At 42.3% G+C, this 27,826-nt stretch overlaps 1 protein-coding gene across 9 annotated transcripts in view; it reads left to right on the top strand.

The window, feature by feature from the left end:
• The window catches only part of diaph2 (diaphanous-related formin 2), a 468,029-nt gene that overhangs the window by 327,267 nt on the left and 112,936 nt on the right, over window positions 1–27,826 (top strand). For all 9 annotated transcript variants that reach the window (XM_061834220.1, XM_061834223.1, XM_061834222.1 and 6 more), the window contains one exon: window positions 940–1,064. In XM_061834220.1, the coding sequence (XP_061690204.1) occupies window positions 940–1,064 (125 nt within the window). The remainder of the gene's footprint in view (window positions 1–939; window positions 1,065–27,826) is intronic.

The following is a 27,826-nucleotide window of genomic DNA, read 5'->3' as shown; positions in this document are numbered from 1 at the left end:
CCTGAACTGGTTGCCAGCCAAACGCAGGGCACATGGAGACAGAAAACAGTCCCACTCACACCCAGGGGCAATTTAGAGTGTCCAATTAATGCACGTTTTGGGATGTGGGAGGAAACTGAAGTGCCTGGAGAAAACACACTCATTGGGAGAACACGCAAACTCCACACAGGTGGGGCCAGGATTGAACCCCAGTCCACAGAACTGTGAGGCTGATGCTCTAACCAGTCGACCACCCTGCCTCCCTTTAGAAAGTTATTGTAAATAAATAATAAAAGGTTGAAAATATTTCTAAACTTACCCCACAGGTGTGCTCAGTCATTGTGAAATTGTTGACTGACAGTAGTTATCTTCGCTTTCATGCAACATAAGGAATTAGTACATTTCGTACTTCAAAATCTGTTGCCAAAGGTGAACGCCTTGTCAAACAACTTATTACTGAACCAAAAGTAGCAGGTTGCAGCCTCTAGAGGCTTGTTTTGTATTCATTCTGGTGAATTATTCTGTGTTACTACAAGTGTGCATCCTTAAATGACTGATTACATTTTTTACATCACAAGTGTGCCTGCGTGCGTGCGTGCGTGCGTGTGTGAGCATGTGTGGTGTTGAGACTAAACCCTTTAACATCAACCTAAACACAGCTGTGCATTCAGGATTGTATCCCATCTGATCCCTTAAGACTTGGTGTTTGAAGTATCTGCTTGAAAAGGCAGATCTGAGTGCTGTGAAACCCAGTGCAAGTCGGCAAACAGTGATTACACACAGATTAATGAGCTCCACACACATAAACGCGCACACGCTTATACCTGCACTGTACACACACTCCTTTTGCATCACTTGTGGGATACTGCAGGAATCCAAACATCACGTGTATGCCACTTCTATTGCTAGAAATGTATATGATATATTTTCTTAATATAGTAATAAATTTTGTCTCCACAGTGTCTGCTGAAATTCTCAAAAGCAGTCTGACCACCATGGAGCGCCACATTGTGAGGCTGGAGAACGACATTGAGAACTTCCCCAAAAGCGATGACCCGCAAGATAAGTTTGTGGAAAAAATGTCTATATCCTTTTTCTCTCACCTTCATTGCATGCATCCTTATATAGAGCTACACCATATAGAATATGAGGTCACGCTATGCATTGGAGCAGTGAAGACGTGCTGTGTTTGCGTCCTCGCCGGTAAGCACTTAAAGTCAGTTGGTGTGATAGGTGGCACCCGGGGGATCTTAAGAGAATGGATCGGGCTGTCTTGCTGTGAGATGTTGATCGGATCTCCCTCTTCACTTCTTTCCTGGGTCCCTTGAGTGAAATCACGCCTGCAGCTATTTTTACTGCAGTCTGCAATGCCTGGCTGTCCCCCAAGGGGACTCTTTAATGGTGGCTCCAGACCCTCAAACCAACTTATCTCCTCTCGCTGATTTCATCTCCTGACCCGGCCGCCGCATGACCGTGTTCATGGCACCTGTCCTCTTTTAATATCACAACCACAATAGATTGAACCTCCTCTTGAATAATCTTAAATGAGATTTTTTTTTTGGTCATATGTAACGCAGCGGATGACCAAGGTGACTTTCTTGCTGCCAACATACGATGGATTCTGTGTGAATATACATTTTCAATGTCTATTTTTTCTGTGATTGACTGGAAACCAATCCAGGGAGCCAACTGGGAAAAACTCACTCAGGAAATATTGGATAGTAAAGTGATCAATGGATGATGGATAGATGGATTTACCATAAGGGTATCCTCAGTAGTAGAACAATTACTTGCTAAATATTGATGTCATTACAAGTTTCACAATCCTTCTTGTCACCACCTCCCTTATTTACTTCAAGCATTAAAAGAAAATGAATGTCTGTCTAGAAAAATAAAAAAAAACAGACTAATTTACTTGTTTGAGCCATGAAGATTAACCTGGCTTTTCATTAGTAGCACAACTTTACTGTTTGTTAACAAGCTGGGGACCAAATATCATAATTTTACAGATACCGGTAATACAGATAATACATTGGAGCAGACAAAGGTGTGTTGGGTGATATGCATAGCTTTATCCAGGGTTTGTTTATACATCTATCCATTTTCTTAGCCACTTATCCTCACGAAGGTTGCGGGAGTGCTGGCACTGATCCCAGCTGTCAACGGGCAGGAGCCGGGATACACCCTGAACTGGTTGCCAGCCAATCACGGAGACAAACAGCTGCACTCACAATTACACCTAGGGGGAATTTAACATGTCCAATTAATGTTGAATGTTTTTGGGATGTGGGGGGAAACCGGAGTGCCGGGAGTAAAGGGCACGGGAAGACCATGCAAACTCCACACAGGTAGGGCTGGGATTCAAGCCTGGTCCTCAGAACTGTGAGAGCAACACTTTATATCTGTTCCACCATGCCGCCAAGGTTTGTTTGATTTTTGGAAATAGCAAAATAAACAAATAGCGAAACAAACAACCATTCACACTCACAATCACATCTACGGGCAATGCAGAGCCTGCAATGAATGCCTGTTTTCGGGATGTGGGAGCAAACCAGACTGCTCAGAGAAAACCCAAACTCTAAGGCAGATGCTCTAACCAGTCATCCACCGTGCCACCGGATTCAGAATTGTATCACAAATATCTACAGCGCCTTGTGAACGTATTCGGCCCCCTTGAACTTTTCAAGCTTTCACCACATTTCAGGCTTCAAACATAAAGATATAAAATTGTATTTTTTGTCAAAAATCAACAACTGGGACACAGTCGTGAAGTGCAACAAAATTTATTGGATATTTTACACTATTGTAACAAATAAAAACCTGAAAAGTGGGACGTGATATATTATTCGGCCCCCTTGCATTAATACTTTGTAGCGCCACCTTTTGCTGCAATTACAGCTGCAAGTCGCTTATGTGTCTATCAGTTTTGTACATCGAGAGACTGAAATTCTTGCCCATTTTTCCTCGCAAAACAGCTCAAGCTCAGTTAGGTTGGATGGAGAGTGTTTGTGAACAGCAGTCTCCAGCGCTGCCCACAGATTCTTGATTGGATTCAGGTCTGGACTTTGACTTTACCATTGTAACACCTGGATACATTTATTTGCGAATCATTCAATTGTAGATTTGGCTTTATGTTTTGGATCTTTGTCCTGTTGGAAGATACGTAAATCTCCATCTCAGTCTAGGGCTTTTGCTGACTCCAACAGGTTTTCTTCCAGAATGGGCCTCTATTAGGCTCCATTCATCTTCCCATCAATTTGAACCATCTTCCCTGCCACTGCTGAAGAAAAGCAGGCCCAATCTATGAGGCCGCCACCACCATGTGTGACAGTGGGGATGGTCTGTTCAGGGTGTTGAGCTGTGTTGCTTTTACGCCAAACATATCGTTTTGCATTGTGGCCAAAAAGTTTGATGTTGTTTTCATCTGACCAGAGCACCCTCTTCCACATGTTTGGCGTATCTCCCAGTTGGCTTGTGGTAAACATTAAACGAGACATTTTATGGATATCTTTGAGAAATGGCTTTCTTCTTGCCACTCTTCCATAAAGGCCATATTTGTGCAGTGTACGACTGCTTGTTGTCTTACGGATAGACTCTCCCAGCTCAGCTGTAGATGTCTCCAGTTCATCCAATGATCATGGTTCTCTTGGCTGCATTTCTGATCAGTCTTCTCCTATTCCGAGGTGAAAGTTTAGCGGGACGGACGTCTTGGTAGATTTGAAGTGGTCTGATACTCCTTCCATTTAAATATAATAACAGTGCTCCTTGAGATGTTTAAAGCTTGGGAAATCTTTTTGTATCCAAATTTGACTTTAAACTTCTCCACAACCGTATCTTGGACTTGCCTGGTGTGTTTCTTGGTCTTCATGATGCTCACTTTACTTTAAACAGCACCCTGAGTCTATCACAGAGCAGGTGCATTTATACGGAGACTTGATTACACACAGGTGGATTCTATTTATCATCACCAGTCAAAATTGGATCATTCAGAGATCCTCACTGAACCTCTGGAGTGAGTTTGCTGCACTGAAAGTAAAAGGCCCTAATAATATTCCACGCTCCACTTTTCATTTTTTTATTTGCTAAAAAAGTATAAAATAGACAATAAATTTCACGATTGTGTCCCACTTTTTTTTATTCTTGACAAAAAATTTTAATTTTATATCTTTATGTTTGAAGCCTGAAATGTGGGGAGAGGTTGAAAAGTTCAAGGGGGCCGAATACATTCACAAGGCACTGTAAATACAAATGCAGATGGGAATACAATGTTGGAAAATTTGTATTTTATTTTTCAACAAGCAGTTTATTCATTTTTGTTCGTCTAAGAAACGTGGTTTATTCTGATATATTTAAAAGGACCGTGTGTTCTCCGACATGCATGGCTTAATATTTAAGACGGGCATATGCTACTGCTGGTAGGATGAACCAAATGTAGCCTTCTCTTTTGAGCTTGCTACCCCTGTGACCTGACCCCAGATAAGTGGAAGAAAATAGATGAATGAGTATATAGAGTGTGTATATTGAAACCTTTAAAAAATACTGTATGTTGAATGTCACATTTTTCAATGGAGCACCATTCATAAAGCTTTTGCTGTGCTGCAATGTGATTGGCCAGTCAACCTCTCAGGGTTGGGTCTTAGCGAATGTTTCACTGATTAGTGTATGTAGACTCAGCACTTGACAAATAAACAGTATTTACTGTGTTTATATAATTAAACAGACAAAAAGACCTTCCTCCTCCTTGGTTGCGCTCTTTGAGGAATGAAGCAGGCAGGCAGGAAAGCTTCTTTGCACCCTTGATGTTGATATTGATTTTGAGGCTCTCCTTGGAGAGCTGAAGGTTTGATTAAGAGGAACCCGAGAAGTGTAGATGAACTGCTGCACGACAGTCCCTCACTGTCTGGAGTTCCTCCCCCGAGAGTAATGGCGAGAGGTTGTCTGGTCATGACCGAAAAGAGCCCATCCGCCCCTCTCGCTTTGATTCTTCCCAACCTTCTGTGGTGACTTCTGCTGGAATGGCAAGTAAGAAAGTGCCTAAAACAAGGTTTTACTTCCAAATGTTGTTCCAAATTTGAAATTGTACATCTTTAGAGGCATTGGGTAGTAGTTTGATTCCAGTCCTCATTGTGTTCTTCTATTGCAGTTCAAATGGGCATGCAGGACTCGAGTCACCAGATGAAAGTGCATGCATGTTTTTTTTTCTTCTCCCCACTTAGCTCTCCTGAGTCTTCATTTACATACAGCATTATCCCCTGTGTTTAATAACGATAGCAAAGTCAGCATGCAATTATCACTTACAGTTTAACGAAGCTTTGCTTTCCTTTGACTGGATATTTGTTGCATTTGGAATTTGTTGTCAGTTCTTTTGTGCTGGTAGATAAAGGTTTATTTTCTGTTCTAATTAGTTAGTATGCTAGCATTTATTTTCAGACTGCCACTCACTCAGTCAGTCAGGAAAGATGCAGTACTAATTGTTTGCAGTGATCTTATAAAGCAGTCTAGTTAGCTTTTGTTGTGAAGCTGAACATGAATAAATTTTGTTATACACATGTACACAGTCAACAGGGTGGGGGATTTATGTTTACCAAATTATTGATTTTCTGAATGTGAGAAAATTACTTTGGTTCAGTGTCATGATTGTCTACGATCCCATGGCCTGATTTCAAAAGCTGTAATGCAAGATATAATTGAGATGCATCACGAAACATTTTGTGTTCTTGAAGTAGGATGTTTTCTATTTTTTAATATATATCTTACCATACTTGTAGTGAGTTATATTATATTGCTTCATAAATTGAGCAGATTCTATCGTATGAAATTATAATTTGCATGTATGTTATAATATTACTCCCCTGCGATTGGCTGGCAACCAGTTCAGGGTGTACCCGACTCCTGCCCAATGACAGCTGGGATAGGCTCCAGCACTCCCACGACCCTTGTAACGATAAGCGGCTACAAAAATGTATGGCTAAATAAATAAGTGGGCCAGAAAATGGATGAATGGTATAATATTACATTGAAATTTGAGTGACAGGTATCACACTGTAATTGTGGTGAATTCATTAATAATTTGAGTGCATCGTATTGCATCAACGTTGAAGTGATTTATATAGTGTTGCATTGTAATGTGAATGAATTATTGATATATTGCAGTGGAATCAGATTTAATTAGGTGGTTTGTAATTGAAGTGGGTTCTATCGGAATGCATTGTAATTTAAGTGAAATATATTCCATCAAAAGTGGGGTGTATCAAATTGCATCTGCGGTAGTTTTTTGTGACTCTTTGGGAGTCTATCACATGTAGTGAATACACAATAATCAATACTCTTACGGAAAGTGAAAATGGAAGGAACATTCATATAACTTTCATTCTTCTCGGGAGACTTTGCATAAGCTTGTGGAGTGTGTGTGTCTGCATATGTTGAAATTGGCATTATTTTCTTAACCTTACCGTCAATGTTGTTTTAAGCTGTGAAAACCAGAGTTGGTATTAAAAAAAAAAAAAGAAAATGAAATCAAGCAGGGATCAGTGGAAGCGCTTCGTTTGGGTTTAGTGATACATTTTTCTCCTTCCATTACCGTAATGTATGCAAATGACTGCACGGGCTGTTTATTCAGCAGTTTAGTGATCTCAATCAATGAGAATAAATGGGTGCCCACAAAGGGAGCGTAATTGAGGCACAAGTCCCCTGATTGCCTCATTTCACCAGGGAGGACCAAAGGAAGCCAAGAGCAGGACTATGAATACTAGAATATTAATGCTAGTTGAGGTGCCTCCTTGGGCATGATGATGAGGGTCCAACTGAGCCTTGGTAGATTCAAGGACATGTCTGATACATCTTCGGCTTCAAGACTAAATGCAGTGAACCAGCTTCCTGATATTTGGTTTTAACATCTTATTTCCCACGAGACCAGAGTAAGAGCACACTATTCACACCATTCACCGCGTCCTGAGTGGCAAAGACCTGTCTTCAGGGGCCAGTTATAGATTGGGTTCAGAAGGAACTGTACATTTTTTATGTCCTAAACTATGAACTTACGCTATTACTGATGGACAAGTTTCATATCATGGATTCCCCACATGGTGCGGTGCTATTAGCAATACTTCTTACAGATTGAAACTGAAATATTTTTAATTTACTCGTGTCTAAGCAAATTGATATCTCTTGATGCCAGGATTTTTTCACTCAATTCAGCCCTGTTCAGCTCTATTTGCTCCTTAATTATGATACAAATTAAGATGAAAATGTTTCAATTAATGTGCCTTGGGACTGCCTGTGGCCTGCACCTGGCTGGTGAGCAATTCTGGGTGCAATATGCCTTTCACTGGGATAGGCTCCGGTGCCCCACGACCCTAACCAGGACAAGCAGTGTTTTGAAAATGGAGGGATAGATGGATGTTTCAGTTAAAGTAGCACTTTTTTTGCATACATATAGGGATTTGCTTTGTATTTATTTATTTGCAATTTAAGTCGACAAAAAACGGTCATATTAGATTAGTTTGCAGTTGTGTTGTGTTGCTTTAAAGTTGTACACCAATCTCAGATGGTAAACGCTGCAGAGGCCTCACATTACAATGAGACTACATTATCACCATACTTATTAAAGGTAAATAGGATGTTGTGATATTTCCACACTTGTTTGACTGCCAAGGGTGATGAGATGTTATTTAAAACATTGCCTGTGCCGGTAATCGGTGTTTTATTTTTGTGACGCATTGACCCTCCATGGCCCTTATTTCTGACGGGACAAATGTTTCCACCTTGGACTGTACATGTTCTGCTATAAGTAATTGTCACCATTGCCTTATCTGCCATGCAACGTACACAGCCACAGAAGCTTAAGCGATAACCCATCGTTCAAGAGTGAATAACTGATCAAGCCGTCGTTTTCTCTTTTAATCCTTGAAGTTCCTTGAGGATATATAAACACCTGTATAGGTGAATATGCTTTATCTGTAATATGTCCCTTCAATACAAGGGTTAACTAAGACTATTATTGTTTTCTTGCAAAGCGGAACCTCCAATGTCGCATTTAATCGGCTCCGTTACTTGTTGACTGCTCAATTGTTGTAATTTGCAAAATAATGCCATGTATCAATTTTTTAACCTTTTTCCTCATCTGGGTTGCAGTTGAGATGCAGCCAAATGTTTAGAGAGGCTTGCAGCATAGAAAAATGAAACATAAACAAAACTTCCCATCATTTTGATGCCTGATGGAAATGTCTGACGGGAATGTAATGGTTAGGGAACTATTCTGCTTTCAACTACATGTTGTTTATAAAATGTCATGTAAACGTCATTGATCGTATTCCTCATATTGCACTTAGCAGTCAGACCCATTCCTATGTCACAGCAAGTTTTCTTTCTGGTTTTGTGACTATCATCACATGCTGCCATCACTAGTAACCTGCTGTTTCTGGATCAAAATATACAGAAACAGTACATACCGGTTTTGTTGTTAATTATTTCGATGCTGACTGAGCTGGAGTCTTTCTAAGTTTGAATTCAGTAGCATATTTTTCTGGACATTTTTGACTGGCCTCCAAATTGTACCACTTTTTGCTGCATTTGATTGTGCATGTTCCATTGAATAGTATCTGTGGATAAAGGAACCATGCAAATGACAGTACTATTTCTTTATCAAGTAACTATGAGTCAGTCCACTCCTCCTCCCAGCTTGGTCTCTGCAGGCCAGGCCCTCTGATGATTATTTATGCTCTAGTCGGACTAAAAGTACGTAGTGGCAGAAGCACCAATGTGCACCTCATTACTTCCCCAAAGGGCCTGGGCTTAGTGTGATGGTAATAGACAGAAGCCCAGCCACCCTCATTTGTCACAGGCTCCTGGGTTTGATGCAAAGCCCCCCTTGAGCACATGTTGCTTTAGTCTAATCCTGCAGTAGACCAGGCACGTTGCTCTGCTCAACAGCTCCCACTCTCTGTCGTCATGGCTCATGATTTGAACCTCATTTGATGTTTAAATGAAATCCCTGTCTTACTTGAATGGCAGCCCCATTGTTGGCACATTATTCCCTTCAATGGAAAGTGGGAGTAGAACATGACTAGTCAATATGTGCCATTGATGATTTGACAGTAGACAGTTTTATGTGTGTGTGTGTGTATATATATATATATATATATATATATATATATATATATATATATAGAGAGAGAGAGAGAGAGAGAGAGAGATGTATAGGTATGTGTGTGAGAAAAAGAGATAGAGTTATACATTCTTGATCACCAAAACAGTTTCAAGATCAAATAACACTTATAAATAGCTGTGCTACTACACATTCATATTGTTTCCGAAAATACTTCCGCAATTTTGCAAATTGAGTTTTGGTGGTAGAAAAAAACTATTTTAAGGAGCAGAAATTGATAGCCATCATTTAAGATGACAAAAACATTGACTGCTTTTGAAACAATGAGCCGTAAGGGGAAAATAAAGCTGTAATTGTTTTCTGAAGCAATTTTTTTCATGAAAAAAATGAGGTATTGAATGCAGTATTCATGAGGTTTATTGACAGAGATGTTCAGCCGAGAGAGCAGAGCGGTTCTTCCCTATATGAGGAGATGAAGGATGTCTGATCTTAAAATTGGATGTCCTGGCCAATTAATGTGGAATAAGTGCATGAAAATGCTCCCTATTAAACCATTTTAGGGCAGTGAAATGTCATGCACAGACAATAAAGCAATTTGGATTGAAGATAAAAGTTATTTGATTGCCTACTTTTATAAAGCCTTGGGACATAGCATTTAACAAGAAATAAATTTATTCTACTAGTTAGAGCGTTGTCCTCACAGTTCTTAGGACAGGAGTTCAAGGGGTTGTGTAAAGTGTATATGTTTTCTCCATGCCTGCGTGCGTTTTCTCGTGGCACTCCAGTTTCCTCCAACATCTCAAAAACATTGATTGGAGACTCTAAATTGCCCGTAGGTGTTCTTGTGAGTGTGAATGTTACTTTTTTTCTGTATCCTCCGATTGACTGGTCCAGGGTGTACCCTACCTTCTGCCCGAAAATAGCTGGGATAGGCTTCAGCACTCCTATGAACGTTGTGTTGATAAGCGGATCAGAAAATGGATGGATGGATAAATATAGTGTGTGTGTGTGTGTGTGTGTTTTTTTTTTTTTTTTTTCCATTTTCCAGACACTTAATCCTCACTAGGGCATGGGTGTGCTGGAGCCCATCCCAACTATCTTTGTGCAAAATGGAGGTTACCCCTTTTACTGGTCATCAGCCAACCGCAGGGCACAAACAATCATGCACACTCACATTGACACCTATGGGCAATTTAGAGTCTTCAATTAACCTGCCATGCATGTTTTGGGGACGTGCAAGGAGAGAGAAAACCCACACAGCCATGACATTTGGAACTGCTTTAGTTTTCGTGTTAAGTATGTATGTCCCAGATGGCAAGTGTCGTAAACAGTAGAAGAGTTGATGACAGAGCTTCTTTCTCTTCTCTTCTCTTCTCTTCTCTTCTCTTCTCTTCTCTTCTCTTCTCTTCTCTTCTCTCTTCTCTTCTCTTCTTCTCTTCTCTCTCTTCTCTTCTTCTTTTTCTCCACAAGTGTCACACTGCTTAACTAATATGGTATTGCTGCTTTTATTACGGTCGACATCCGACCCGTTTATAACTTGGGGACAACGCTGGGTTTCAGAACATGCTGCAGAGTGGACACTTGAGTTTAAGATTCCTTTGCGAAGCTCGATTTTGCTCTGACCTCAGACAGCTTGATGTCGAGAGCTATGCCGACCTACTTGACTTATGGCACTATTTTACTGTGAAAAGGGAGATGAAAAGCAACATTTGTCAGACACGCCTCCTCCACAGTAATGCTACTGATGATTTAACCAAAGAGCTGACAGAAGCCATGATAGTTAGTACAAGTAAATATACAGGTTTACTGTTTTTTTTTTCCCAACTTTAAACACTATTATTTCACAACCAATTGCAATAACTCATAAAATGGATTACGACAATGAGGAGCATCATTCTTGGCTAGATTTGGAACAAATAGACTGCAGCAATATCAAACTCTCATTTATGTCCACAAGTGGTAAATGCTTCCAATAATGGGATCCGCCTTAACGGCTCGGTAGTAAAGATTAAAATCTAGAGGATCTCATTTAGATACAGGTATGCGCTCCCCAATCTGGTATAACCCATCCATCCATTTTCTTAGCCGCTTATCCTCATAAGGGTCACCGGGATTGCTGGAGCCGATCCCAGCTGTCAACGGGCAAGAGGTGGGGTACACCCTGAACTGGTTCCCAGCCAATCGCAGGGCACATCGAGACAAACAGCCACACTCACAATCACACCTAGGGGCAATTTAGAGTCTCCAATTAATGTTGCATGTTTTTTGGGATGTGGGAGGAAACCGGAGTGCCCGGAGGAAACCCACGCAGGCACAGGGAGAACACGCAAACTCCACACAGGCGGGTCCAAGATTGAACGCGGGACCTCAGAACTGTGAGGCCAGCTGTGCCTCCGTGCCACCGTGGTATAATCCAGATGTAAAAATGAACAATACAGATGTCCCCCTTCATTTTAGTTCATGGGAACAGCATGAAATTGACAACTTACAAAATTGTCATGGTTAATAATCATGATAAAATAGATTAAAAAATCTCTCTCTCTCATTCTCTCTCTCTCTCTTTATATATATATAATATTCCAGTTAATGAGTAGCTCTATACATGCATCGCACCACACTGCCCCTAAGAGTCACTGATTCCTTCTTCTTCTTCTTTTCCTCTTGGCTTGTCCCAATTAGGGGTCGCCACAGAGCGTCATCTTTTTCCATCTAAGCCTATCTCGTGCATCTTCGTCACTTCATGTCATCCCTCACCATATCCATCAACCTTTTCTTTGGTCTTCCTCTTGTTCTTTTGCCTGGCAGCTCGGTCCTCAGCACTCTTCTACCAATATACTCACTCTCTCGCCTCTGAACATGTCCAAACCATCTAAGTGTGCTCTCTCTAACCTTGTCTCCAAAACATCCAACTTTGGCTGTCCCTCTAATGACCACATTTCTAATCCTATCCAACCTGCCAAGCGAGGACCTCGACATCTTCATTTCTGCTACCTCAAGTTCTGATTCCTGTTGTTTCTTCAATTAGTGTTGCATGTTTTTTGGATGTGGGAGGTAACCAGAGTGCCCGGAGAAAACCCAGGCAGGCACAGGTTAGAACGTGCAAACTCCACACAGGCGGGGCCGGGATCGAACCCAGGGCCTCAAAACTGTGAGGCCAATGCTTTCTAGCTGTCCACCGTTCTGCCCTACATTTACCATGTGTTTTGAATTGTTTTAATCACTTTGATAATAATAATAATTAATAATAATCATCATCATATTTATATAGCGCTTTTCCCATAACACAAAGACAATCTCCAAATGGGTACACAAACAAATGAAAATGAACATGTAATTCTAACAGTATGGCACCCCTTACAATGGGAAGGGTTTTTGAATGGTGGGATTTGAGTTCAAATGTCTTCACAGCCCTTAGGAGAGAAAAAAACAATTTCAATTTTTATTTTTTATTTTTTAAAGATTCAGATTTTCATCTATTGTGGATGGCTGTGTAAAGTATCTCCCGCATTGAACAGGGGTTCACTGTACGTAGTCTGTTTTTGTGGCCCTCTGCATTTTGCTTTTGGGCTTTCTTCCCGAACAAGACCCAGGGATCGCTGGGTCCTCGTAACTGCGGGCCCTCCCCCTCCACCATGCTCCTACACGCCAATGATAAGACCATCTTATCGACTGCTTTTGCACACGTGGAAGCAATTAAGCGCTTCATTATCCAGATTAAGTGTACTAATTGACTTACGTTGGCTAATTGATTACAAGATACTGCTATAAGGCCGGCATCAGTCGCCTTCTTCGAAAGGAGCAGCTTAAAGCATACAGTTTATGAAGAGATTAATGACAGTTAACAAACACTGGGCTCTGTCGGCAACGTGTCACTTTGCTGTCAGCCACTGCACGATGGAGAAGGTGGTAAGAGATTTCTAATTAAAATAAATGCATGATAGTCAGAAAGACTAACAATTACAAATGGCAATCTGATTGTAGTCAACATGAGACTCTGCATTAATTGGCAAAATGAAGATCATCAATCACCCAGAGGGGATGCAGCACAGACTGTATCTTGTCAGAGTCAACTAATGTAGGGTGGCAGTATGAGGTGCTTCCCAGGGACAGAGTCTCTTTCGAAAAAAGAACATTGTTTTCTCTTCTCTTGTTCCCTCCCAACGCTGTTTTTCACCACCAGCTTTCAGTTTGACATGCTTTGCTTTTTGGGGGGGATTATTTTTCCCTCCTCACCCACATTCTCAGATGCATGATTGACTGGCATCTGTGGAAGTGTAAGTCCAAGATGCAATTGAAAAATCCATTGTTCCATTTGAAGCATTCCGAGGATATTGTTTGCTGATGACATGTGTCGAAAAGTTTTTAACTCCAAACTGCTATGCTTCATTCAGTGAAAGAGATGAGCATTGTGCATGTTGTTGCTATTGTATTATTAACCCCACCATCACCATCCCCTCCTCACACACACACACACACACACAGACACACACACACAAAATACTGACAGCCATATTTGCAATTGTAAGAGTCTGACTATGTTGTGGAACAATAAAAATGATGTAGTATAAAACCAAGTTTTGAATGTTGGATATTATGAAGACGGTGGCTACTGTTGTCCTTTACAGTGTTTGAATAGGCAGACATGTTTGTAGTCGGGTAACGTCCTAGTTTCTGAATTGATAAAGGTTACACCGTTGGAACCAGTCATTGGTGCGTCTATTACTATTTATACAGTGTTCCCCTGTTATTCATATATTACTAAAGAATACCGAAAAGCTGTGAATAATGGATGCTGTAATAATCAGAATCAGCTTCAATGGCCAAGTATGTAATAACTCAGAAGGAATTTGTCTCCAGCAGTCAGTGCCGCCTTGGTATGATATTAAGAACAAACCAAGAACATAAACAAACTAGCAAGAATGAAGAACAATAGACATTCAACTAAGATGAACTATTCCTTACAAGTCACAGTTGTGCAAGAGGCAGTGTGTTTTTCGTTTAGAGTAGTTAGAGTGCGTCAACGCCCCACATTAAGTTAATCTTATACAGAGTCCCCTAATCCATTCACGTTATAAACCAGTGTAATGACAATTCTGCAAAGGTAGCAGTTTAAAGTGACGATATGTACCATATTGTGCACCCATGAGATGCATTTAAAAATCTTCAATTTTCTCCAAAATGGAGACTGAAATACACTTGAACACACTGGTTAAACTGTCACGATCACACGCCAGCATGTGTTTTAGTGTGTCAGTAAACTACCATATGACAGCGCTCACGAGGCAGTGAGGAACAATTGCATTTCACATTAGTACACAGAATAAGCTTGCATTGGCCTTCACAGTCTTTCCTGACGATGTTGTACATACTCACTGTGTCACATTGAAACTAAAATCATCAGAAGAATCACTCACAGATAATAAAACAAAAGAATGTCTCAAGACTCAAGACTCAAAACATGCACTTCAAACGCTATTTACATGGTCTAGCACTGTTCTGCAGAGAGAGAGAGAGATACCAATTGTTTGGTTCCACTTAAAAATATAATACTTGACTGTATTTATTATTGCCTTATAAAATATTTTTTCCCAAGTCACGTCAAATGTATTATAATAATCACAGAAGAGTATCAAATGGGTTCACAGGCCCTCAGTTTGCAAAGAGTGACGACATTCCAATATCTAAACCCCTGAATCGTTCATTTTTCATTAAGTCTGGCAATAAAAAGTATACTCTAAAGTTCTACCTTTTTTTAATTTCAATTGGAATTTATCTTTTATCGTTGTCTGACTAGGAGAAGTTCTATTTGTTTTGATGGAGGCATGATAACCTGAGGTTGAGGCAGTTAATGAAGAAAAAGGACTTCCACTGTTGCAGGAATACCAGCAAAACAAATTGGTTATGACTTAAATTGTCATGAAATATAATCAAACCTTCAAAGTCCAGCATTGCCAAAGATGCCAGGTAATTTGGAATTGGATCATAATTTTTTTAGGAAATAATTATACAGTAGATTTAAGCTACACTAAAACATGACATAAATCTTGCAAGAATTCAGAATGATGTCTCGTAATCTTAGTGTGCATCTAAAGCAGTGGTTCTTCAACCTATGTCAAATATAACCTAAAAAGGAAGGAAAAAAAAAACTTTGGTGTCCAATTGCCACCATAATAACCGACAATGTAATAAAAATGGATGTCCACTGTACAATCCACACACTTCGGATTATGCATGAACAGTTTGTCTAAGTCATGTCGTTTCTCCGCAAGCAGCGTAATGTGCTTGACACATATCTTACCTGAACCAGCAGCCGACCTTGAATTGACTTTCTGTGATTTATGCTTGATCCCTGAGCTTTTTGTCTTGATGCTTTGTAGAATTCCATTCCAGTCTAAGAACCCTGTTTGAAACTACACGTGCCATAGATCTTCTCTGATGGACTCTTTTTCTTTTCTACCATCCACATTTCTGGGCCATGACTTTCAAGGGCATTTGTGTTGTTGGTTAGACGTCATTAGCAAAATATATTTAATAAAAAATATATACACCATCCTATTTTTTTTAAAATATGTTTTTTAACGGACCTCTAATGTTAGCACCGAGGTTGTTGTTTTTTTACATATTGCAGCTTTTTACACTGCTTGTTTTGGACAATTATCACTTAACGATAATAGAATAGCAGGCACCGATGTGGTTGCGATTAAAAGTAACACCATTTAAACACCATTGTGAAAATGCTACACCACGGTTTTTCTTGAATGTGTCATCTCGTTTGCAATGGTTATAGTTTAGTTTCATTTGGATCGTAGAAGTCAGCACTTCCCTGTGTGCAAATCCACAATGAAGAAATGGTTTAAAGTTTTCCGAGTGCAATGCCAGCCACAAATGTTGGCAAGAAAATGCATTAGAGGATGCTTATTGTTGCCATGACACGCTAAGGTGTTATTGTACAAGCAATTGGGATTATTGTTTTCTTGTCTTTGGCCATCTTAGTATAACAAAGGGGCTCTATTTTTCATTACTAGCTGAAATTCAGCACTGCAAAAAAAAGTATGTTGGTGGTAACCAGTGCTCAGGAGGCGACCTTCATTGAAGGTTTGCTTGAAGTATGTTGATGTACTTTTAATACGATACGGCTTGCCATCAGGTAACAAAGCATTTGTATCAGCAGCTTTTCTGTATTTGGAGTCATTAGGACATATTAATCTAGACAGTGGAGGGAATAATAAGTATTTCAGCATAGCAGAGATAAGACAGATAGGGGAATGGCTTCATCATTGTGTTTAGGGCTATTTAGGAGATGGCACTGTACAAATGTGTATACATCAGATTGCTGGCAGACAGTACAAAATGAGGGATTTTTCAACAGAAGTGATTAAAATGATTGAGGACGGCGCTAAAGTCATTCATCTCTCAGCAAGGTGACGGAGGACATTCTGTACAGTGGACTGTCGTTGCCTGTGTGCATATATTTGTATTTTTTTTGCACATGTAGAATGTGAAGGTGGTGAAAAGGAGATGACACAGAGACATCTAGGCGAATGGCCATATGTTTTTGTTTTTTTAAAACTATATCTGAACAGACAACTGAATGTTTACTATCCATTTCAGTTTTTTCTGAGCTTCAGAACAATTACCAGCCCATGTGTGTTTTGTTTATTTATTTTTATGGGGTTTGGGGGGCAATATTTATATTTTACCAACATTAACAGGTGCATTTAGTTGATGTAACACTGCAAGTGGAACAAAATACATAATCACATGTGTACATCACCACATGTACATGCCCACGTGTTCATCACATTTTATGATACATATTTATTATACTGTCAAATACTGATATTGATACTATCCAAGTATGCACACAGACATTCACAATTCCAGTTTTTTATATGATATGAAGCTCAGTATTGTATAGATTTAGGTCATGTCCACAAAGGCGTTGTCTATTTTTAAAGTATGTTTTTCGTTGCTTTTGTGTGTGTGCGTGTGTGTGTCTTTCATCCCCACACAACTTGCATTTTGGGTCTCTGAAGACTGACTTTCTGGAAAAGTAGCCAAGTTCAATAGTTTCTAAAATCCTGTATACTGTTTCAAGGTACAGAAGATGAGAACATGGGCAGTTTTTTGGGGGGTTTGTCTACTTTTTATGATGTAATAGTCTGCCAATCCGGCCCTCAAGGCCGCTAATTTATTTAATCCTCCATCCACTGTAAGTTATGTACTGCTTGTCCTCATTAGTGTTACAAGTACCTATCCCAGCTGAGTTCAAGTTAGAGGTAGACTAAACCTTGGCCTGGTCACCATTCAGGGGCAACACAGTGAACTCATGGGTAGCCCTTCTGCCTCCCCGTTTGTGGGTTCTGGGTTTGAATCTCAGATCCAGGCTTCCCGTGTGGAATTATCATGTTCTCCCTGTTTTTGCATTGGTTTTATCCGGGTACTCTTGCTTCTGCACACATTCCAAAAGCATAAGCGTTAGGTCAGCTGAAGCAAAGCAAAGCAAATGTATTTATGTAGCACATTTCATACACAAGGTCACTCAGTGTTCTGTATATTAATAAAACCAATTAAGAGATTTAAAACAAAAAATACTTTAAATTGTCTATAGGTGTGAATGTGAGATTCATTTATCTCTTGTACTCTGCAGTCAGATAGCGACCAATCCATTTTCAACAGTTTCCCTAATGAGGACAAGTGCTCTAGAAAATGGATAGATGTAAAGGATCGGATATTTTACAATATTCAATTTTAGACTTAGCATTAGAAGCGATTACCTCAAAGCCGTTGTTGGAAATACATAACTAAAGTCAAACACATAAAGTATACATCTGAAGCCAATTCGCATAGGCTACAATGTGAAAGTGATGATTTGAAAGCTGCTGCTCCATGTTCCTCACCCACCTCCTCCCTCGACACCCCAACCCTTGTTCCATCCCCCCTCGCCTCTCCCATCAAGTGCTCTAATCTCCCGAATGCCATCCAGCCTCCCTGTTCATCCCCTGCCCTTCAGGATTGGTTTCACACAGTGATCCCCTCACTGACCAGACAGGCGACTAAACAATTAACCTCCAAGGCTGACCCGAAATATCTCAGACCTTCTCCGTTCGCCATTCTTATTGGTCCCTAATAGATTTCCAACTGGAGGAGGGGAAAAAAAGTGAATTGAGTTTCACCTGGCCAGCCCTCAGGCTCTTTGTAGAAACACTGTTTGGCTTGTTGGTATTCTCCCTTCGCTAAAGAGCAATACAATTGTGACGGCTCAACGGGATGTTGTGTAAAGCGGGCCAGGTTGGTGAGTGCCAATGTGTTAAAAATAGCGTGAGACACTCTGGCATTTTACCAATTGTCCTCCAGATTGCATCTCCATTTCCATCCTATAAAATCCTTCCATTTCAGTGATGCTGCTAATAGTACCAAAGCACTCTACTGGAACCAATTTCGCTGCAACTGTACTCCTTGTTAGACTGATTAGTACATGTGGTATTTATTGTCACGCATTTCTCCAAATCCATCCATTCATGCATTTTGACCTACACCACTTCCTTTATTAAACCCCAAGTGCTACTTTTACCTGCCTACATATAATATTAATATGTGAGCATATGTTGAGTGTATTGATCATTGAATATGTGCATATTAAACCCAGTAAGATAATGAGTCAGAAGACAGCCCCTGCAATGTATCCACGAACAGATCTCCAGGGAGTTAACCTAATCCCTCAACAATGTCTTCTTATCATATTACAAGTGAACTATGTGCAAAACGGAGGTTCACGGTCCACAAATGAATGCTAAGCCTCATACTGATCTTTAAGCTTATTAGGCTTTATGGGGAACAGAGCAGTTTCAAGTATTGTCCCTGATGCAAGGCTGATGAGGGATGATCATTCTCTCCGATAATAGTTTTGTTCCCAAATCCCGTGCAAAACAATAGATGATCTGTTTTTTTTTTTTTTTTTTTCCCAGCATTAATTGCAATCAGGGGCAAAGATTTTGCACTGTGCCAGGATGTTAAATCCACTTTGTAATAATTTTGCTTCAAGTGCTTTTGTCATCACAAGAGGGATTTTGCCGGGGCCAAATGAACATCCGGTGTCTTTTCCAGGTCTCAGATTAGAGATTAGTCGTAATGCTCATCTCCATCTTCCTGTCCACAAAGGTGATACACTTTGCAAAAGATGAGGCAACCTTATCTCCCCAGCTTTACTCGTCGTCGCTCACCCATCTGTTTCTGTGATTCCATGTCACCACACTCTCATCTCGGCTGTCCACGCTCTTATCTCCATCCCTCTCCCTCACAATGACTAAGCCCTGAACACGCTCTGTAACTCTTTCTCAGGATTCCAAGGGGTGGGGTATTACAAGTGAGCAGATATACACATGGCTCATGTTTCTCAGATTCACAATCCTTTATTTTGTCTTTGTTATTGTTCTTCGAACTCAAACAATACGCTCTCTTCTTATTCAGCTCAAGACTACAAATGAGATAAAACATGTATTGTATGTAATCAAGAGTTGCTGTTGAAACAGTTACATCTGAAATTGAATTGCTGGTGGATTTTGAATGTCGCACCCTCGGAAGGTGGCAATATTTTGCTGTCAAAGGTCGAATCAATCATCCCAGTGCTCAACTAGAAATTGTCAAATGATCTCTTTCAGACTTTCAGAATTAGTCTCGAGTTTGTTTAGGATAGCTGGTATAAGTAAACACTTATTTTCCTGATACCAGTGCTCCCCAATCATTGGTCTGTTGGCCATAAGTTACTCAGCCACACAGATAGCTTTGAAAGAAAAATAAATAATATCCATCCATTTTCTTTGCCGGTTATCCTCACAAGGATTGTGGGGAGTGGTGGAGTCTATCCCAGCTGACAACGGGCAGGAGGCAGGGTACACCCTGAACTGATTACCAGCCACTGGCAGGGCACATAGAGACAAACACACCTAGGGGCAATTTAGAGTGAGTGGCCAAAGAATTTTGCATGGTTTTGGGATGGGAAACCGGAGTGCCTGGAGTAAACCCACGCAGGCATGGGGATATAATGCAAACTCCACACAGGGGGATCTGGGATTGAACCCGGGACCACAGAACTGTGAGGCCAACGCTTTCCAGCTGAGCTAATCTTCTTCTTCTTCTTTTCCTTTCGGCTTGTCCCGTTAGGGGTCGCCACAGCGTGTCATCTTTTGCCATCTTAGCCTATCTCCTGCATCTTCCTCTCTAACCCCAACTGCCCTCATGTCTTCCCTCACCACATCCATAAACCTTCTCTTTGGTCTTCCTCTCGCTCTTTTGCCTGGGAGCTCCATCCTCAGCATCCTTCTACCAATATACTCACTCTCTCGCCTCTGAACATGTCCAAACCATCGAAGTCTGCTCTCTCGAATCTTGTCTCCAAAACATCCAGCTTTGGCTGTCCCTCTAATGAGCTCATTTCTAATCCTATCCAACCTGGTCACTCCGAGCGAGAACCTCAACATCTTCATTTCTGCCACCTCCAGTTCAGCTTCCTGTTGTTTCTTCAGTGCCACTGTCTCTAATCCGTACATCATGGCCGGCCTCACCACTGTTTTGTAAACTTTGCCCTTCATCCTAGCAGACACTCTTCTGTCACATAACACACCAGACACCTTTCGCCAGCTGTTCCAACCTGCTTGGACCCGTTTCTTCACTTCCTGACCACACTCTCCATTGCTCTGTATTGTTGACCCCAAGTATTTGAAGTCATCCACCCTCGCTATCTCTTCTCCCTGTAGCCTCACTCTTCCCCCTCTACTTTTCTCATTCACGCACATATATTCTGTTTTACTTCAGCTAATCTTCATTCCTCTCCTTTCCAGTGCATGTCTCCATCTTTCCAATTGTTCCTCTGCATGCTCCCTGCTTTCACTGCATATGACAATATCATCTGCGAACATCATGGTCCAAGGGGATTCCAGTCTAACCTCATCTGTCAGCCTATCCATTACCACTGCAAACAGGAAGGGGCTCAGAGCTGATCCCTGATGCAGTCCCACCTCCACCTTAAATTCCTCTGTCACACCTAAGGCACACCTCACCATTGTTCTGCTGCCATCATACAAGTCCTGTACTATTTTAACATACTTCTCTGCCACACCAGACTTACGCATGCAGTACCACAGTTCCTCTCTTGGTACTCTGTCATAGGCTTTCTCTAGATCCACAAAGACACAATGTAGCTCCTTCTGACCTTCTCTGTACTTTTCCACGAGCATCCTCAAGGCAAATAATGCATCTGTGGTACTCTTTCTAGGCATGAAACCATACTGTTGCTCGCAGATACTTACTTCTGACCTGAGTCTAGCCTCCACTACTCTTTCCCATAACTTCATTGTGTGGCTCATCAACTTTATTCCTCTATAGTTCCCACAACTCTGTTCTTAAAAATGGGAACTAGAACACTTTTCCTCCATTCTTCAGGCATCTTTTCGCCCGCTAGTATTCTGTTGAAGAAGTTGGTCAAAAACTCCACAGCCATCTCTCCAAATTGCTTCCATACCTCTACCGGTATGTCATCAGGACCAACTGCCTTCCCATTTTTCATCCTTTGTAATGCCTTTCTGACTTCCCCCTTAGTAATCATTTCCACTTCCTGGTCCTTCACTCTTGCCTCTTCAACTCTTCCTTCTCTCTCATTTTCTTCATTCATCAACTTCTCAAAGTATTCTTTCCATCTATTTAGCACACTACCGGCACCAGTCAACACATTTCCATCTCTATCCTTAATCAGCCTAACCTGCTGCACATCCTTCCCATCTCTATCCCTCTGTCTGGCCAACCTGTAGAGATCCTTTTCTCCTTCTTTCGTGTCCAACCTGGTGTACATGTCTTCATATGCCTCTTGTTTAGCCTTTGCCACCTCTACCTTTGCCCTACGTCGCATCTCGATGTACTCCTTTCGCCTCTCCTCAGTCCTCTCAGTATCCCACTTCTTCTTCGCTAATCTCTTTCCTTGTATGACTCCCTGTATTATGGGGTTCCACCACCAAGTCTCCTTCTCCCCTTTCCTCCCAGATGACACACCAAGTACTCTCCTGCCTGTCTCTCTGATCATCTTGGCTGTCGTCGTCCAGTCTTCCAGGAGCTTCGGTTGTCCATCGAGAGCCTGTCTCACCTCTTTCCGGAAGGCCGCACAACATTCTTCCTTTCTCAGCTTCCACCACATGGTTCTCTGCTCTACCTTTGTCTTCTTAATCTTCCTACCCACCACCAGAATCATCCTACATACTACCATCCTATGCTGTCGAGCTACACTCTCCCCTACCACTACTTTACAGTCAGTAACCTCCTTCAGATTACATCGTCTGCACAAAATATAATCTACCTGCGTGGTTCTACCGCCGCTCTTGTAGGTCACTATATGTTCCTCCCTCTTTTGGAAATAAGTGTTCACTACAGCCATCTCCATCCTTTTTGCAAAGTCCACCACCATCTGCCCTTCAAAGTTCCTTTCCTGGATGCCGTACTTACCCATCACTTCTTCATCGCCCCTGTTTCCTTTACCAATATGTCCATTACAATCTGCACCAATCACAACTCTCTCGCTGTCTGGGATGCTCAGAACTACTTCATCTAGTTCCTTCCAGAATTTCTCTTTCAACTCTAGGTCACATCCTACCTGTGGTGCATAGCCGCTAACCACATTATACATAACACCCTCAATTTCAAATTTTAGTCTCATCACTCGATCTGATACTCTTTTCACCTCCAAGACATTCTTAGCCAGCTCTTCCTTTAAAATAACCCCTACTCCATTTCTCTTCCCATCTACTCCGTGGTAGAATAATTTAAACCCTGCTCCCAAACTTCTAGCCTTACTACCTTTCCACCTGCTCTCTTGGATGCACAGAATATCAACCTTTCTCCTAATCATCATGTCAACCAACTCCTGAGCTTTTCCTGTCATAGTCCCAACATTCAAAGTCCCTACACTCAGTTGTAGGCTCTGTGCATTCCTTTTTTTCTTGTGACGCTGGATCCGGTTTCCTCCTCTTCTTTGTCTTCGACCCACAGTAGCTGAATTTCCACCGACGCCCTGCAGGTTAGCAGTGCCGGGGGTGGGCGTTGTTAACCCGGGCCACGACCGATCCGGTATGGGATTCTTTAGATGAACGCTCATATTTGTTTGGCACAGTTTTTACGCCGGATGCCCTTCCTGACGCAACCCTCTGCATTTATCCGGGCTTGGGACCGGCCTACAGATTGCACTGGTTTGTGCCCCCATAGGGCTGCATTTCCAGCTGAGCTAATATAACTATTTATATTATTACCCCTCTCCGTCTGCCGGAGTGTAAGATGAGCACTATGCATCCCACCCTGTTGGGGACACTTCATCCAGTCCACCTTCCTCCATCAACAATTAGCTCCATGATTAGTTTTAAATGCAGCCGTTTGTACATTTCGTGAAAAATGTGATTTCATGATGAAAATGTCTGCCATTGCTTGAGGGGTGGGTTACAGTCATCAGTATAGTGTTGTTTTAGCTTCAGTGCTAATTAAGCAATGATACCTTCATGATAATATAATATCTTGCGTGTTGTTGCGCAATAGACGTACATTCTTGAAAAAGAATGGCCTTATAGTACTGTTTGCATTTCTTGCAATACGGACACACATTGAGTGTTAATGAAAGGTTTATAAATGTTCGAAAAAGTTGGCTCACTATTCAATAATTTCAAACAACTGTCACATTGTATTTTATTTGTTCTGTTATATACTGTCTCTGATTCTATATTTACTCTGAGATGATACCATAGGCCATAAGCAGGGAGCTGTACTGATAGGTAATGCCAAAAGACATTGTCTTTTCCGAAGAGAATCCTTATTGTGAAGTGGAATCATTTCAGGGTCTGTTTTGCTGTCCCTGAGCATAAGTCACATTGATTTGGAATAATATTGAACCAAATAGTTTTGAGGTGGTGTTATAAAGGCAGAAATGTAAATGATGCCTCTTCCGATATTGAGGCGCAGAATCATCAGAATGACCAATTTGTTACTATTTTCCGTGCTACTAATTGCAAATAAGTTACTTGGCTATCAATGGATCAAGTTTCACCAAGACAGAGGTATTATTTTACTGAATTACTATGAACTCCTTTTTCATTGCATGCTTTTGACGTAATTTCATCAATGTTTGTTTCACCCTCCTAGATCACACCTCCACTTGACACACATACACATTTGCATTTTAATGGCCAATATAGATAATGTTCCTGTAGAATACCACAGTCCACCTGCAACTCTTGTATTGACAAAAGTTGTCCTGCATTGCGTCCATCTAAGAGCATGAATTTATGGTCACTAATCCCCACCCTTTTCCACACCTGTAGAACGGTACAGCCCATATATATAAGTATGCTTCCACAACTTGGCAATGTAGTACAAAGCAGAGTAGCAAATTCCCACCCATCCATCCATCAGGTGGAGGAAAAAGTAATTTATCCTTGCATAGTTCATGGTGTGATTCAACATAATAAGGAAAAAAATAGGAGCTGAATTTTAGCCCCAGACAATGTTCTTTTCCGTAGTCCAGTCACACTGTTAAGATATTGTTTTGACATATACACAAAGTCAACAAAACATTGACATGACACACATAAACCCATCAAGCAAATAACGATGATTTTTGCACACAGTGCCATGTTTCTGCCAGGGGAATGTGACTGTAGTTGCGAGAAGAAAGCCTAGTTTAAATGCAGGATCGCATTGATTTATTTAGCCATCCATTTTCCTAGCCACTTATCCTCACAAGGGTTGCGGGAGTGCTGGAGCCTATCCCCGCTGTCAGCAGGCAGGGTACACCCTGAACTGGTTACCAGCAAATCAAGGGACACATAGAGAGAAACAACAGCTGCACTCAAAAATCACAGATGGGGGCAATTTAGACTCTTTTGGGGATGTGGGAGAAAACCGGAGTGGTCAGAGAAAACCCACGCAGGCACGGGGAGAACATGCAAACTCCACACAGGCGTACCCGGGATTTGAACCCCAGTCCTCAGAACTGTGAGGTCAAGACTCTAACCAGTTGCCCCCACCATGCAGCCGCTTCATTCATTTCTTATTTTTCTATATGTATATTCCTTATAGTACTTTTCTCTCTCCTTCAAAGGAGAAAACAGGCTAGGGCAGATGAGATAGGTGTCACGTCCCATCGGAACGAGAGTAGGACCCAATTGCAGGACTCGGACGATGCCAGGTAGTTCAAGGAGAAACGTTTATTATATGCCGAGGTCGGGGTTCGAGCAGGCAGTCCGGTGCAGCAGCGGTAGTTGGGATGTCGGGCGAAGAGAGCAGGTGAGCAGACAGGCAGGAGTTGGTACACAGGAGAACAATCAAAGCAGGCAGGCTTACAAGGTTGGTCGGCGAACTGGCGAAGGTCGGTCCACACGGGTTGTCGATCAGGGATACCGGAGCACTCGAACGGGACATGAAGCTCAGCGAACTGGCCAGGACCAGTCGTCATCGGGGACATATAAATACACAGGCCAATCAGCCCGCATGAGATGCAGGTGTGTGCCCCAATCAGCGCACCCGCACAGCTCGTGCTGGAGCGGCAGGATCATGACAGTACCCCCCTCAAAGGCACGGCTCCCAGACGTGGCTAAATGAAAAAACACAGACAATAATTAACACAGGCAGGGGTGGGCAGAAGGGGGGTCCGGAGGAGGGCTACCCTAACCCAGTCTGGTGGCCATCCAGGCCACCAAACGCAAAGCATCCGGGTGGACAGGTCAGGAGGACGACCCGGACGCCAAGCACCAGGGTCCCCACGGAGCAATTCGGGCGGACGACCTCTGTGAGGAACCAAACGACGAAGCAGGAACCAGGCCGAGGCAGGCCACTGCTCTGGACGAGAACCTCCCATGCCGTGGTTGCGAGACGACCAGGGACTGGTCGCCACCGAGGCTTGGTCAGGAGGCAACCGTGGATTGGTCACCAACGAGGCCAGGTCCTGAAGCGGCTGGGCGCCCTCAGGAGCGAAGAGGATGATGGAGCGCAGGACCAGAGCCATGACCGCCACCATCCCGAAGTCTCTCCGGCTCCAGGGTGCTCCACAGAACTCCCCAGCACCTCCTGGACAGCAACATGAGAAGGCGGCGACGCCATCGCCAACTCCTGGACAGCAACGTGAGAAGGCGGCGACACCATCGCCACCTCCTGGACAGCAACGTGAGAAGACGGCGACACCATCGCTATTGCCACCTCCTGCACAGCAACGTGAGGGGGCTGGGGAACTGTCGCCACCTCCTGGACAGGAACGTGAGAAGGCGGAGGCAGCATCACCAACTCCACCTCCTCCTGGGCGGGAACATGAGGCGGCTGGGGAACCGTCGCCGCCTACTGGACAGGAACGTGAGAAGGCAGCGTCAGTGTCACCGTCGCCACCTCCTGGACGGGAACGTATGGGCATGCCCGTCGCCGACAGAGCAGGAACGGGGAGCGACCGCGGGCTGGTCGCCGACGAAGCAGAAGTGTGGAGCGTCCGCGGGCCGGTCGCCACTGGTACTCCAGAGCACGGACGAGAAGCGGCTGTGGAGACGTCGCCACCACATGACAATAGGTTGGCAATGCAGGGAGGTGCTAGTTCACGGGTTTGTCAATGTTTTCCCTCCTCACGTGGATGGGGAAGAAGGCTATAACAAGGTGCCGCTCCATGGATGCGGGAGTTGTGTGTCGTGATGGCATTGATTTTACAAAAGGTTGCTCAGTGGGTAGGCTATGTAGGGCTATCAAACTTAGCTCACACCAAGTGAAACCCATCATCAAGCTAATTGTGCCTGTTCATATCCAAAGATTTTAAAAAGGAGAAACACGTCGGTTTCTTTTTGGATGTACAACATAATAGGTAAACTGAGCTTTTGCCAGCTCCAACATGTACGGAGTTGTGTCAAGGCTTTTTTTTCTAGGCCTGGAAATAAGCCATCACTTGAGTTTGAGAAGTTACCACCACTTGACAGTGACATCCATTGACAGTTTTTCTTGCTTCTTTTGACAAATGGTGACCATTATTACAAATGATCCATGTCACAACTGTGGAACCCGTGCCAATAATAATAGGAAGAGCGAGGAAGCGATGGCGAGAGCAGCACTGAAATATCACATGGTCAGTCCAAGTCAGGGAGAGAGCAGGAAAGTCAGAGTGCAAAGGCACTGACAAAGAAAGGTTCAAGGACTGGTTTCACATAAGATAGCCATTACATTGAAGGGCCCATTTTAATGTACAGTACAAAATGATTGTTTTTTAATACAAATATTGAATACAAAATTGTTTTGTAATTGTATTTATTGACCTAAAATGTCCAGTACAGTCAAAGCGCATTCATTCATTCATTTATGCAACATTAATTGGACACTCTAAATTGCCCCTAGGTGTGATTGTGAGTGCGGCTGTTTGTCTCTATGTGCCCTCGGATTGGCTGGCAACCAGTTCAGGGTGTATGTACCCTGTCTCCTGCCTGTTGACAGCTGGGATAGGCTCCAACACTCCCGCGACCCTTGTGAGGATAAGCGGCTGAGAAAATGGATGGTTGATGTATATTACTGTACACATACAGTAGACATTTCTGTGAACTCCGTAATTATTTATCACGTCATGTAGTAAAATGATTAAACTTTAATGAATTCAAGTTTCCACTACATCATGGGATTTTAGTTGGCATCACACACGAGAAGCAAAGATTTACTGTATATATTTTTAATCAGTTTTTATTCATTGTGGTG

The sequence above is a fragment of the Syngnathoides biaculeatus genome, chromosome 11 (genome assembly GCF_019802595.1).
Source record: "Syngnathoides biaculeatus isolate LvHL_M chromosome 11, ASM1980259v1, whole genome shotgun sequence".
In the NCBI taxonomy this organism is placed as follows: domain Eukaryota; kingdom Metazoa; phylum Chordata; class Actinopteri; order Syngnathiformes; family Syngnathidae; genus Syngnathoides; species Syngnathoides biaculeatus.
This window is presented reverse-complemented; position numbering and strand designations above follow the sequence as displayed.